This window comes from Heterocephalus glaber, unplaced genomic scaffold, assembly GCF_053883595.1.
Source record: "Heterocephalus glaber isolate CG9 unplaced genomic scaffold, H.glaber_assembly_v1.0 deba00001561, whole genome shotgun sequence".
Taxonomy (NCBI): Eukaryota; Metazoa; Chordata; class Mammalia; order Rodentia; family Bathyergidae; genus Heterocephalus; species Heterocephalus glaber.
Window position 1 is genome coordinate 13120003 of NW_028258349.1, and position 13134 is coordinate 13133136.

Genomic DNA, 13134 nt, shown 5'->3' on the forward strand with positions numbered 1-13134 from the left:
AATGTACATTGAGGAATTTTGGCCAAATTGCAGGGAATTTGTGAATTAGGAAGAACTGTCAACTCCATTGTCTTGTGTCTCTACAGCACAGGCTATATTACATACCTCAACTTACTTTCTTGTTATTCTTCAGTTTTCTGGATTTAGAAAATTGATGGTTTTATATTTAAGTGTTAATTTTTTTTCCACCTCTAGAATATAACTCTACGAGAACATGGCTTTTGTGTTGCTCATTGTTATCTCCTCACACTCAGTGTCTAGCAAATAGCAGCTACTCAGTATTTACTATAGTTTTCCTCCTTCAATTTTTTTTTTTTTTTTTGGTACTGGGGATCTAACTCAGGACCTTGCGCTTCGGAGGCAGGCGCAGTGCCACTGAGCTAGATCCCCAGTCCCCTCAATTCTTTTTTGATTTCAACTTTGTAGCCACTGGATAAAACTTAAGACACTTCACATTTTCTTCTATACATAATATTTACATGTTTTTAAAAATCACCTGAATGCATCCATGTAAGTACCTAGGTTTGGTGCCTTTTAATGGGACCTATGATTTCTGTTTGTTGGGGATTTTTCCTTTTCTTTTTTTTTCTCTCCTTCTAGTTGTAATCATTGATTTCCTTGATCTAAATATAAGTTGGCATTCTTCCTAGTGAATCCTATTTTTAAAAATTTTGATTGCTCTAATACATTCTCTTTAAAAACTTTGTAAAAGTATTGTAGTTCTACTATCTGTGTTTATATTGATTATTCACTCGAGTACAGACTCTCACTTATATTCTAAAATCTTTGCATTTTCCCAATTCTGATCTGGTGTTTCCCGAAGATGGTCTACTTTGTCCACTAACACATCTTGTTTTAGCTGGGAGGAGTGAGTATATGCTAAGTGTGTAGTACCATGCCTAGAGTGTAGTAGATAATCAGTGTAATAGAAATATTATTTATTGACTATCTGCTCTAGATGACATACTATGTACTTTACATGCAATTTTCTCATGTAATATGCATCAACTTACAACAGACACTATTTCATTTATTAGTCACATTTTTATAATATAGTATCTTTTATTATCTCTATTTTAAGAATTAAAACCCTGAGGTTTAGAGAAGTTGTTCAGTTACATGATGTCATAGTAGAGCTACGATTTTCCAGAATCTAAGGTCTTAGTCCTGGGAAGTGTCTAGTGCCTAGAGGAGGCTAGAATAAAATAAGGCTGAATGGTATGTAAAACTAAATAATGGAGAGCCTCATAGACAATTTCAAAGGCTGTAAATACTAATCCAAGAATAATAGCAAGCAAAAAAAGTTTTAACTGGACATAGTGATATGTTAATTTTTTTTTTTTACTTTAAAAAGATGTTTGGGTGCACTGCGGGAGATGGATTTAAGGGTAGGAAAAATGGATACAGGAAGACCTGTTAGAAAGCTATAATAGTGATCTTGGTGAGATGAATCTTAGCTTTAAGGTGACAACACTAAAGAGTGACAAAAGTACATAAATTTCAGAAATATTTGGGAGATGGGATTTACAGGACTTGGTGGTTGGCTGGATTTGGTGGTGAGAGTGACTCCCCAATGTGAATTCTCTGATGATGAGCAAGATGTGCATGTTGCCTGAAGGTTTTCTTGCATTCTTTACATTCATAGGGTCTTTCTCCAGTGTGAATTCTCTGATGTTGGGCAAGGGATCCACAGTAACTAAAAGCCTTCCCACAAACATTACATTCATAAGGTTTTTCTCCAGTATGGACTCTCTGGTGTTGAGTAAGGGATGAGTCATTGCTAAAAGCCTTCCCGCATTTTATACATTCATAAGGTTTCTCTCCAGTATGAACTCTTTGATGTTGAGCAAGATAGGCAATCTGGCTGAAGGCCTTCCTACATTCCTGGCATTTATAAGGTTTTTCTCCAGTATGTATTCTCTGATGTTGAGCAAGATGTGAATTCTGGCTGAAGGTCTTCCCACATTCTTTACATTCATAGGGTCTTTCTCCAGTATGAATTCTGTGATGTACAGTAAGGTATGCACGAAGGCTGAATGCTTTCCCACAGACGTTACATTCATAAGGTTTTTCTCCAGTATGTACTCGCTGGTGTTGAGCAATAGATGATCTATTGCTAAATGCTTTCCCACATTCAATACATTCATAGGGTTTCTCTCCAGTATGAACTCTCTGATGTTGAGCAAGGTAGGCAAACTGGCTGAAGGCTTTCCTACATACCTTACATTCATAAGGTTTTTCTCCGGTATGAACTCTCAGATGTTGAACTAGATGTGCGTTCTGACTGAAGGCTTTCCTACATTCCTTACATTCATAGGGTTTTTCTCCAGTATGAATCCTGTGATGCTGAACAAGGTTTGATCTCTGGCTGAAAGCTTTTCCACATTCTACACATTTATAAGGTTTCTCTCCAGTATGAATTCTTTGATGAAGAGTAAGGGATGAGCTCTGGCTGAATACTTTTTCACAATCATTACATTTTAAAAGCCTTTTCTCTGCATAGACGTTTTTGGGTTTAATAGTCATTAAATTTGCTTTAAAGATTTTCTTATGTGTGTCATGTTTATATACTTTCTCCTCTTTGGGAATTATCTGTTGTACATGAAGCAGTGTGTTCTGGCAGAAACTTTTCCAAGATTTATTATATTCTAGATATCTTTTTTCAACAAAGGCTTCTGTATAAAACATTGTCTCTTCCTTAAAACATGCCTTTTGATTTCCAGGTTGCCTCTCAAAACTGTCCTCGCATTTCCAGTCTTTTCTCAAAGTGTAGTACTTAAGGTCACAGCTTGTAAATTTTTCCATTATCTTCTGGGATGATTGTTCTTCATAAAGTTCCTGCTTTGGAGTTAATTCTTCAGTATCACAAATAGATTTCCAACCTGAAAAATAATAAAAAGAGAAAATGTCTCCTCTGTTGTACGCCAGAAAGTACATTTGGAAAAGTATATTGTAAAGTTAAGCATGTTAATTTAATAGCAAGTAAAACCTCAAGGTACTTTTATAGTACTGAAGTATACAAGAAGAAAAACTAAAAATAGATCATATAGAAACTTTAAGAATGATTATAATTATAATAAAATCAAGAAGGAAAATCTCAGGGCAAGAAGGTATTATAGATATGGTTGTCCCCCATTATAATTTTAGACCTGTCTTAATAATACAGTTACTGAAATAATCTCTGTTCTTATACCTGCATCATTCAAGAATAGTTATTGATCAAATACTTACCATGTACCAGTACCAGGTACTGTTCTAGATGCTTTCAATACCATAAAACAAAGGTCCTTAGCTTCATGGACCTTATTTTCTTAGACAGAAAGCAAGTATAAATTTTATTGTATACTAAAATACACTAAATGCTAAGGAAAAAGGAAACCATGGTCGGGAGTGCTGGTGAAGTCAAAGGCAAAACTCAATAAGGTAACAGTTGAGCAAAAATTTGAAGGAACTGAAGAAGTTAGGCACCCAGATTTTTAGAAAAAAGTATTAAGGGTAAAAGAAACAGCTTGTAAAAAGACTCAAAAGTAGACCAATGTTTAATATGTTTCAGAAATAGTAAGAAGGTCAGTGCGGTTACAAAGGAGTGAGTAGTAGGAGATGAAATCAAGTTTTATAGGCCTTCCAATGAATTTGGGTTTTATTCTGTGAAAGGATAGAGGACAATTAAAGTGTTTCAAGTAGAAAAATAGTATCTGGTTGCTATTTTATAAAAAATACTGCAAGGTAGAAAGCAAGAAGAAAAGGAGACAAATTATTATAGTAATCCTGGTGAGAGTTGACCAAAGTAGTTACACAGATTTTTGTTTTATTTTTTGAACTACATATACATGCTAATATATATTTATGTCTGTTATTTAATAATGATGATCTAATCATATATCCTTTTCTTTACCAAAATTTTTTCTTAGGAAATTGCACAAGGACATAAAAGATTAGGTAGAAGCAATGGAGGCATGACCTGAGAAGTAGGGTTGATAGAGATGTTTACAATGATACCAAATTAGTTCTTCCTTTCACCTTAATGTTTCTTATGTCAATTGGAAAATCCTTCTCATACTACAAATCTAAACACCTACTCTCTTCTCCCCAGTGTTTTCTAGCTCCTACTCCATTTTGTTAAAGGTCATCATCTTACCAGTTTCCCAGACTCCTCTGCTTCTTTTTCTCTTCAGCATGCTCTTCATATAAGCCATTTTACACTTATATTGTATCTATGCTACTAGTCTATTAATTGTTTGATTATGTGTATATATACATAACACCTTAGCACCTGGGAGGGGAGAGAGTTACCAGGGAGTGGTGTTGAGAGTACCCTGTGTAAAGTACAAATTCAATAATGATGATGTTGATTAAAGAAATAAATGGACAAACTGACCATTCAGAGAAAAAGGAGGCAGATGGAGATATACTACTACTACGACGACGACAACGACGACTACTACTAGTGGCTAACAGCTATTCATACTAGTTCATACTATAAGATAGAACTGCTCACAGCACTGTAAAAGTATTATTTCATTTTAGAAATGACAAAACAAAAGCACAGAGAGGACTTTCCTAAAGTTTCACTGCATGTAAGTGTCAGGCAAGATTTAAACCTGGTACTTCATTTACAGCTGGCTCAAAAGTTTATTAAATCAGGAAAAGAGTTTTTAAAGACCAGAAGAGGATTGTGAAATTGAGAGAGGACAGGATTCAGAGAATAGATAAATAAGTTATTAGAAAGGAGAGGGCAAAGTATGAGCAGAGAGCATCCTAAAAGACCCCACATTTCTGTCAAGCTCTAGAATGTTTGAGAACATGTCACAAACAGGAAAGAAGAGGTGATTTCTTGGAGTCAAGCTGAGCTGTCACCTGCAAAGATTTTTGCCTGCCTATTTCCTCTTCACTCACCTGAGTCCAAGCCATTTGTCAGCTCTCTCTTCACCATCCATGGCTCTTTTCCTTGTTCCAACAATAATATCACACTTGGCTTAGAAAAGCAAAGACCTGCATATATGAAAAGCAACAGAATTTGGTCATGCTGTAGACAGCCAAGAACTCATTCAATTCTTTGATCAGCAGGGAAGAGTAGCTTACAGTAAGTCAAAGAAAACTGTGTAAAGGATATGTTCTAGAAGGAGAGGGAAAATAAAGCTTTAGGGATAGTTCAGTAATAAACCTATCTACTGCTAACTCCACAAATACTAAACCATTTGTTTGGCACATGCAGCAGACACAGAGCCAAGCTTTGCAAATGCCATCCAAAAAGTCATAATGGGGGCCAGGGATTTAGCTCAGTGGCACTGCACCTGCCTCACAAGTGCAAGGTCCTGAGTTCAATCCCCAGTACTGCAAAAAAATACAAATACGAAAAAGATAAGCAAAAAGTCATAATGGTGGTAACAAAGGGTGCCTTAGGAGTAGAAGTCCAATTTTGCAAGAGGAAAAAATCCTTACCCAGTGATACCAAGATCCTATAATTCTCCAACATCACATTACTGTACAAATGCCTTTGAGAAGAATCCAGACAATCCCACTCCTCTTGGGAGAAGTCTATAGACACATCTCCGAAGGTCACTAACTCCTGAAATGAAATAAATGAAATGAAATAACCTCTTTCCTTATTCTGCTCACCTCATTTACTCTGCTCCAGGCATACTGAGCTATCTCTGGTATTACAGCCTTAAATATGCCAACCATAGGGCCAGGGATTTAGCTCAGTGGTTTCGCCACCTGCTGCGCAAGCACAAGGACCCGAGTTCGATGCCCAGTACCAAAAAACAACAACAACAAAAAATATGCCAACCATATTTCCTCTCAGGGCCTTGTACTTCCCCAATCACTGTGTATAAAAAAAGCAATGCTCCTATCACAATTCTTATTCTCTTAACCCTGCTTTATTTTTCTCCATAGCACTTATTTTGTTATTTATTGTTGTCCTCCTTCCCCCATTAAAAAGTAAGTTCCATTAAGGCAGAATGTTTTTGCTTTGGTCACTGCTATATTCCTAATTACGAAACAGTATCTGGTACACATGGGGTATTCAAATATTCACTAAATAAATTGAGTGAATGAATGTTTGAAAATTTCAAGAAGGTATTTGAGTGTCATGCTCTATTTCTAAATGTTCCCCCAAGAACCTCCTGTGCTCATAGACAAGGCTTTTGGAAGGTGTCTGGATTATGGGGGCTTACAGCTAGCTTGGTGCTAGGAGGCAGGGTCTGGTTGGAAGAGGCAGGTCACTGGGGGGCCTGGGAAGGATTATATCTCCTTCCCCAGGTCCGCCCTTCTCTCTCTCTGCTTTCTGTTGGCCATAAGGTGAGCAGCTTTTCTTCTGCCATGCCCTTCTGCCATGCTGTCCTACCTTGGAGCCAGCCAAATATGGACTATAATAAACCTCTTCTCCTTTAAGTTGCAGGTGTTGGGTATTTTGTCCCGTGATGAGAAAGTGACTAAGACAAAGTGGATTTAAAAATAACACCAGAAGGTACTTGAGCAAATCATCAATTCCTAATGCATAGCTCTTAAATCTTTGTGTAAAGAAGTGGGCATTCTACTCAGAGTTTTGCTTCTGCCTATAGGGGATGGGTTATTAAAAACCTGGAGCTATGCTGTGATGCAACAGGATTCCAAGTTTTATCGCATAATTACTTGCTGATGAAATAAACATGTTTTTATGTGTGTACTTTTAATTAATTTTTTTTACAAACGTAAAAGATGCAAATCTGTCAAGGTAATAAAAAGATATGACTTTTTTAAGGGACATATTTTTTTTTTCTTTTTTGGTACCTTGCACTTGCTAGGCAGGCAGTATACCACTGAGCTACATCCCCAGCACTTTTTTTTTTGGTACCAGGGATCAAACTCGGGTCCTTGCGCTTGCGCAGCAGGCGGCGAAACCACTGAGCTAAATCCCCGGCTACTTTTTTTTTTTTTTTTACATTTGATATAATTGTGTGTGTGTGTGCGTGCGTGCGTGTGTGTGTGTGTGTGTGTGTGTGTGTGTGGTGTTGGGGCAGGGCCTTGAACACCCTGCACAAGCTATTTACCACTGAGGTACATGTCTAGCCCCAATTTTGTCTCCTTTCAAGGAACTATCTCAGCCAGCCATGGTGGTACCTGCCTGTAATCCAAACACTCTTGGAGGCAAAGGCAGGAGCTCTGAAAGTTTGAGCCTAGCCTTAGAAACTTAGAGCAACCCTGTCTCAAAATTTATAGCTAAGTACAAAAGCCCTGGGTTCAATACCAAAAAAAGAAAAGAAAACCAACAACAAAAAAACAAACAGAAGAAGAAATAAAGAAAGAAGAACTGTCTCTACAGAAACAAAAGTCTTCAAGAGTTTTTCAACATTCAGTAACATTTTTTCTTATTTAATTATATGAAGTAATATATGAATTACTCCCTTTCTGTTCCTCCTAACAGTCTAGTTGGTTGGTATGGTATGTATGCTTCTCCAAATGTTTTCCTTAACTTATATAAATATATATAATAAATGTATAAATATGTATGATGAACTATGAAAACATTTTCACTGATTCTTTGATTTAAGTTAATTTATACAATCAACAAAACCAATCATGATGTCAATATAAGGAGCTCAAATTCTAATCTTTAAATATTTGACTCCTAAGAAGGAATGATAGTATAGTTAGCCCTCTAGCCAGAAGTGATAGTGTACTCCTGTAATCCCAGCACTCTGGGAGGCTGAGGCAGAAGGATCACAAGTTTGAGCCCAGCCTGGGCAAAACCCTGTCTTAAAATAAAAAATGAAAAGGTCTGGGGATATGATTCAGTGTGAAGGTCCTGGGTTCAATGCTCAGTACTGCGAAAACAAATTTATTCAGAACCTCCATATTTGCAGATTCTGCATTTGCAGATTCAATCAACTATGATCAAAATATTTGGGGAAAAATTGTGTCGCTACTGGAAATATATGGACATTTCTTTTCTTGTCACTACTCCCTAAACAATACAGGATTACAGTTATTTACATAGCATTTACCTTTTATTAAGTATTATAAGTAGTAGATGATTTAAAGTATACAGGAGAATATGGGTACGTTACACAGAAATAGCATACCATTTTATATAAAGGACTTGCACATATTTGGATTTTGGTGTTGGCAGGGGTCCTGGAACCAGTCCTGGAGGGATACTGAAAGACAACTGTACTTGGTTTCAAAATCCATTCATAACTATCATCAAAATAGTCTGAAGTAAAGCGACAGTTCCCTTCACCATTTGCACTTACAGAAACATGGCTTCCAGCTAAGAAACATGGCTTCACCTGATGCCCTGTCATGTGACATCCTTTGTCTCACACCAAATACATCAATGTATTTCCCACATTCCATGTATCACAGCACCTGGAGGTGAAGCAGGTGACCTCTCTGCTCCTCCTGTACCCAGAGTATTTTCTCCTTCCTCCTCCCCAAAAGACACTTAGTTTTAAATCTCATGAAATCAAGTATATCAATTACTATCCCTCCTTATTTTAGTTATCTACCAATTCCTGGTAGATACCAATTCTATCATCCCTTGAATACTTCAGCCTCTGGCTATCTCTCCAATGATGTTTTAAAAAAAATTTTATTAGTACATGTTTATAGTACATAATGATGAATTCCTCTTAAAGAGTTGGTATATGTATATAATGCATCTCAATTCTTTTTTCATCCCCTTCACTTCTCTTCCTACCCTCTCCTTCCATCTCTTGTACCCCTTCCCATTAAAAAAAAAGATTTATCGGGGGGGGGGGGGTGGCAGGGATTTAGCTCAGTGGTTCCAGCACCTGCCGCATAAGCACAAGGTCTTCAGTTCAATCCCTGGTACCAAAAAAACAAAAAACAAAAAAAAAGATTTATCTTCCTATTTCCTATCATGTATCTTTTATTTTACTCTTTATTAATATTTTGGTTTCTTATATAACAGAAGCCATTTGATATTTAAATTTGCATGTCTGATTTATTTCACTTATGGTCTCAAGGTGCATCCATTTCCTACAAATGACTCAAAAATTTATCCTTTATGGCAGAATAGTATTCTATTGTGTATAAATATCACATTGTCTTTATCCATTCACCTGTTGATGGACATATAGGCCATTGTTCTTATCATAATCTTTGGCCACTTCAATATCCCTAACTTGGTCTGTCAGTCCTCTGACCATCTCCCCTCACCAACAACAATCTTGTCTTCCACACTTCCACAGCATGATCCAGACGTTGTTATTCTGAATAAGTCCCAAAGCCTCCATAATCTTAATTAGCACACTCAGACTTCCCCTCCTATATTTCAACTCTGACACCCCAATAGGGATAATTCTTTGACCCCACCAGAACTTACAGTTCATTGATCTTACCACTGTCATGTTCCTTTCCCCTACATTCTCTCATTTCCTAGCACAACTATTAGTAATAATTACTCCCTGCATATGCCCTCAACTTCCTTGCTCTTCTGTCACTTAAGTGTACTCCTGTGATTAAACTCCATGTTTCAGCTTATTCTTTTATTTTTTTTTTCTTCAGTACTGGGGATCAAACTTGGGACCTCGCACTTATGAGGAAAGCAGTGGAACCACTGAGCTAAATCCCCGGCTATCTCAGCTTATTCTGTGCCTGCATCTTGCAGAGCTGGAGACAATCACACCACCTATGCTAGTCTCTTTTCTTCTCACTTTCTTTCTCTCTCTCTCTCTATCTATCTATCTATCTCGGAATGGAACCTAGAGCCTTATATGTGCTAGGCAAGTGTTGTACCACTGACCTACATGTCCAGCCCTAATCAAAATTTCTCATTACTCACCTCAAGTAGGCCAAAATGCTATTTCAATCACAAATTTTCTTACAACATGCATTCCCTTACTCTTCTAAATGACCACTTAATATATTCCACTGTCTTCAAATCTTCAATACCACCTCCTCTATCCTTACTCTCATATTACCCTGAGCTGTTTCACTAAAAAAAAGTCATTTGAAAAGAATTTCTACAAACTCCCACCACAACATCTATACATCTATCTCCATCTTTGCCTATCTTCTCTAACTTGCCTCTATTATTATAAACGAACAGCTCACTTTCTGAGCAAAGGCTGACCTCTCAGATCTTCTCACTTACTCAAGCACTGTTTTATCAATTCCCTCCTCTCTCTTCATCATCATCTTCTTCCTCTTTCTACAGAATCTTTACTATCAGCCAAGGGACATATACCCACGATATTAGTCAGTTTTCTGTCACTGTGACAAAATACCTGAGATAATCAGCTTATGAAGTGTAAAACTTTGGTTTTAGACCATGTTTGCTTGGCACATTTGTTTTGGGGCCTGGGAGGGCCTGTGGTGGCATAGTACATAATGGTAGGGCTGCGTAACAGAGAATTGCTCACTTCATGACAACCAGGATGAAAAGAGAAACAGGAAGATGCTGGGGTCCCAATGTCCCCCAGAAGGTTCCACCACCTCCCACAATTGCCACTGACTGTGGATCAAGTGTTCACCATGTAGGCCTTTAGGAGACATTCAAGATCCAAATTATAGTGGCCACCTTTCTTGACAACCACACTTTTTCCTTCACTTACCATCCATTTCTCTCCTACCCTTACAGTTAAATTATTTGAATTGTCTTTGTTGTCTATTATTTCTGTCCATCCTCCATTCCTGTACCAAAGAATGAAACCATATGACTTGTGTTAACAGAATCATTTTGGCTACTTTCTTGAGACTAGACTAAAAGAGGGCAAGAGTGGAGGTAGACAGACAAATTAGGAGAGTACAGTAGTAATCCAAATGAGAAATGATGGTTCAGTACAGAATAGTGGTGGTAGATAAAAATAGTCTGATTCTGGATATATTTTGAAGATGGGACAAAAAAACCCCCAACCTAGTGGGAGATCTTTAGCTTGAGCAACTGAGAGAGAAATGTAAGAGCTAGTGGTTGGTTTCTCTATTTCTATCCTTGTTCCATTCTGTTTATTTTCAATAGCTGTTGTGATCCCAGTAAAAGAACAATCCAATCATGTCACTCTTATACTTCCACACTTCTAATGGCTCATTTTATTTAATTTGAAAGACATTTGCATTTAAGATATGGAGATGCTGATTACACAGATATAAAAGTCAAGTTCAGGAGCACTGTCTGGGTACTTGTTGGTATACAGATAGCATGTCCACCCATAAGTCAAGAAGAGATCACCAAAGTAGTGAATATAGACAGATTAAGGAATAGTACCAAGACTAAACCCTGTGGTAACACAACCCAATGTTAACTAGTCCCTAGTAAATTTTGTTGAATGCATGAATAATGTTTGGGCAGTGAACAGAACGAAAAGGATGCTTTGTATTGTATCCGAGGGAATAGTATGTCAGGAAGAGTGAACAGCAAGTGTAAGACCATACATTAAGAATATATTAAATTCAGCCAGGTGTACTGGTGTACTCCTGTAATCCCAGCACTTTGGGAGGCCGAGGCAGCAGAATCACAAGTTCAAGCCCCGCCTGGGGAATTTAGTGACTTAGCAAGACCCTGTCTCAAAATAAAAAATAATAAAAAGAGGTAGGGATGTAGCTCCATGTGAAGGCCCTGGGTTCAATTTCCAGTACCAAAAAAAAATTATTTAATTCATTACAAGGAAGCCAATATGAACTGACTGAATGAGTTTCACACAGGGTGAGAGAAATTAGATGAGGTCCATAGAGATATTCAGGGACCCGATTATAAGGGCCCTTGCAAGCCATTCTTTCATCCTGAATCAGACAGGAATCTCAGTGGGGAGATTTGAGAAATGACATGATTGACAGAGAAAAGTTTCAGCAAAAGAAAAGTTGATGTCTGCTTGTTTTGAAAAGCAGTAATATATTTCAGGAAAGAGAAAACACCAACTCACCTGGTACATGGTTTTAAGAAGTCCAACAGCCATTCTTTCTTCTTCTGGGCTCTTCTCTTGAGAAATAGCAATGACCTCAGATGACTGAGATGGGGAAGAGAATATGAGAAACTACGCTTTCCTTGCAGCTTCCTGAATTATCAGGTTACTTTTTAGGCTCCTCTTTCTTCCTGTTGCCCCCTTCCCTCCAATAGAGAGAGCAGAATGGAGACCTAGGAATTATCATACAATTTAATCCATGCCCAGCTCATTTACCAATTTATTTTTTTAAAGTAGGTTTTCAAGTTTTATAAAGACTCTGAGGAATGTGATCACTTACATAAAGATACACAGCTAATAGATAACAGCACCAAGATCAAATAAAGGTCTGATCGATTCCAGTCTTTCTTTACAATAGATCAGTGATTCCAAACCTTGGTGGCACACTGACATCACTTGGCTAACTTAAAAATGTGTCATAAATAGGTGTCATAAATCTAAGTCCCTTCACATACCCCGTTTTAAAAACTAGTATCAACCATCGTCTTAACACACGCTACCCTTAAAAGCCATGTGTAAAAATAATCTCAAACAGACACCACCCTCACCCTCAAATCTGAAACAGTATCACAACCAACGGCCTCCACACTATGGTCACAAAGAGGCCGCAGGTACCAGCACAACGGTTGTCGGAGAATACCCACCCACTCCCGGCCCACTCAGGCTCACCCTCTGCGCTACCAAACATCGACTCACTAGCACCCACAGTCACACAGATAAGATGTGGACACGCACATCAGGTGACAGAATCACCCTGTACGGTACCAACCCGTATCTCACCCAGATAGCCACAGAGGGACTGGGTACGAGTGGCCAGGAGATCCACAGCCCAGCCCTCACCAGCAGAATCGAACTGCGGGAAGATCCTGCTCCCTCTCCGGAGGCTCAAGGAAACTCCTCCACTCAGGCCTTAGTGGCTACCCTGAGTTAGAGGAAAACCACCTTTACTGGGGGCCGGAAAGATGAGCTCCGGCTGCCTACGCACCCGGAGGACACAAAGGGGCCGGCGGCCCAGCTCCCGCAGGGACCGCTGGGAAATGTAGTCCCGGCCCAAAAGGCCGAAGCTCAGCGACGTCCGACTGCGCAGGCGCAGCTCCTGTCCTTATCCCTTAGTCCACTCTTTCCACACTGGGCTCTCTGAAGGTGGGCTCCATTTGGATTTCCAAAGAAAAGCTCAAAAGTGCTGATTCCTTTCGACTCTAACTAGGTGGTCTGCGGAACTGAACGC

The 13134-nt window shown here is 38.5% G+C and overlaps 1 protein-coding gene across 10 annotated transcripts; it reads right to left on the minus strand.

Annotated features, from left to right (window-relative positions):
* Nucleotides 1–262: 262 nt before the first annotated feature.
* On the minus strand, nt 263–12934 carry Znf570 (zinc finger protein 570). Of its 10 annotated transcripts, XM_087191269.1 has the most exons (6): nt 12687–12885; nt 11868–12079; nt 10563–10641; nt 5443–5569; nt 4897–4992; nt 263–2882 (listed from the first exon to the last, which is right to left on the minus strand). In XM_087191269.1, the coding sequence occupies exons 3-6, from the start codon at nt 10563–10565 to the stop codon at nt 1525–1527; spliced, it is 1584 nt and encodes a 527-aa protein (XP_087047395.1). In that variant the 5' UTR covers nt 10566–10641; nt 11868–12079; nt 12687–12885; the 3' UTR covers nt 263–1524. The 10 variants fall into 10 exon arrangements, with proteins under 10 accessions (XP_087047395.1, XP_012932886.1, XP_012932890.1 ...); XM_013077432.3 differs by lacking the exon at nt 10563–10641 and having other exon boundaries at nt 11868–11951; nt 12747–12934; XM_013077436.3 differs by lacking the exon at nt 10563–10641 and having other exon boundaries at nt 11868–11951; nt 12687–12919.
* Between the last annotated feature and the right edge of the window lie 200 nt (nt 12935–13134).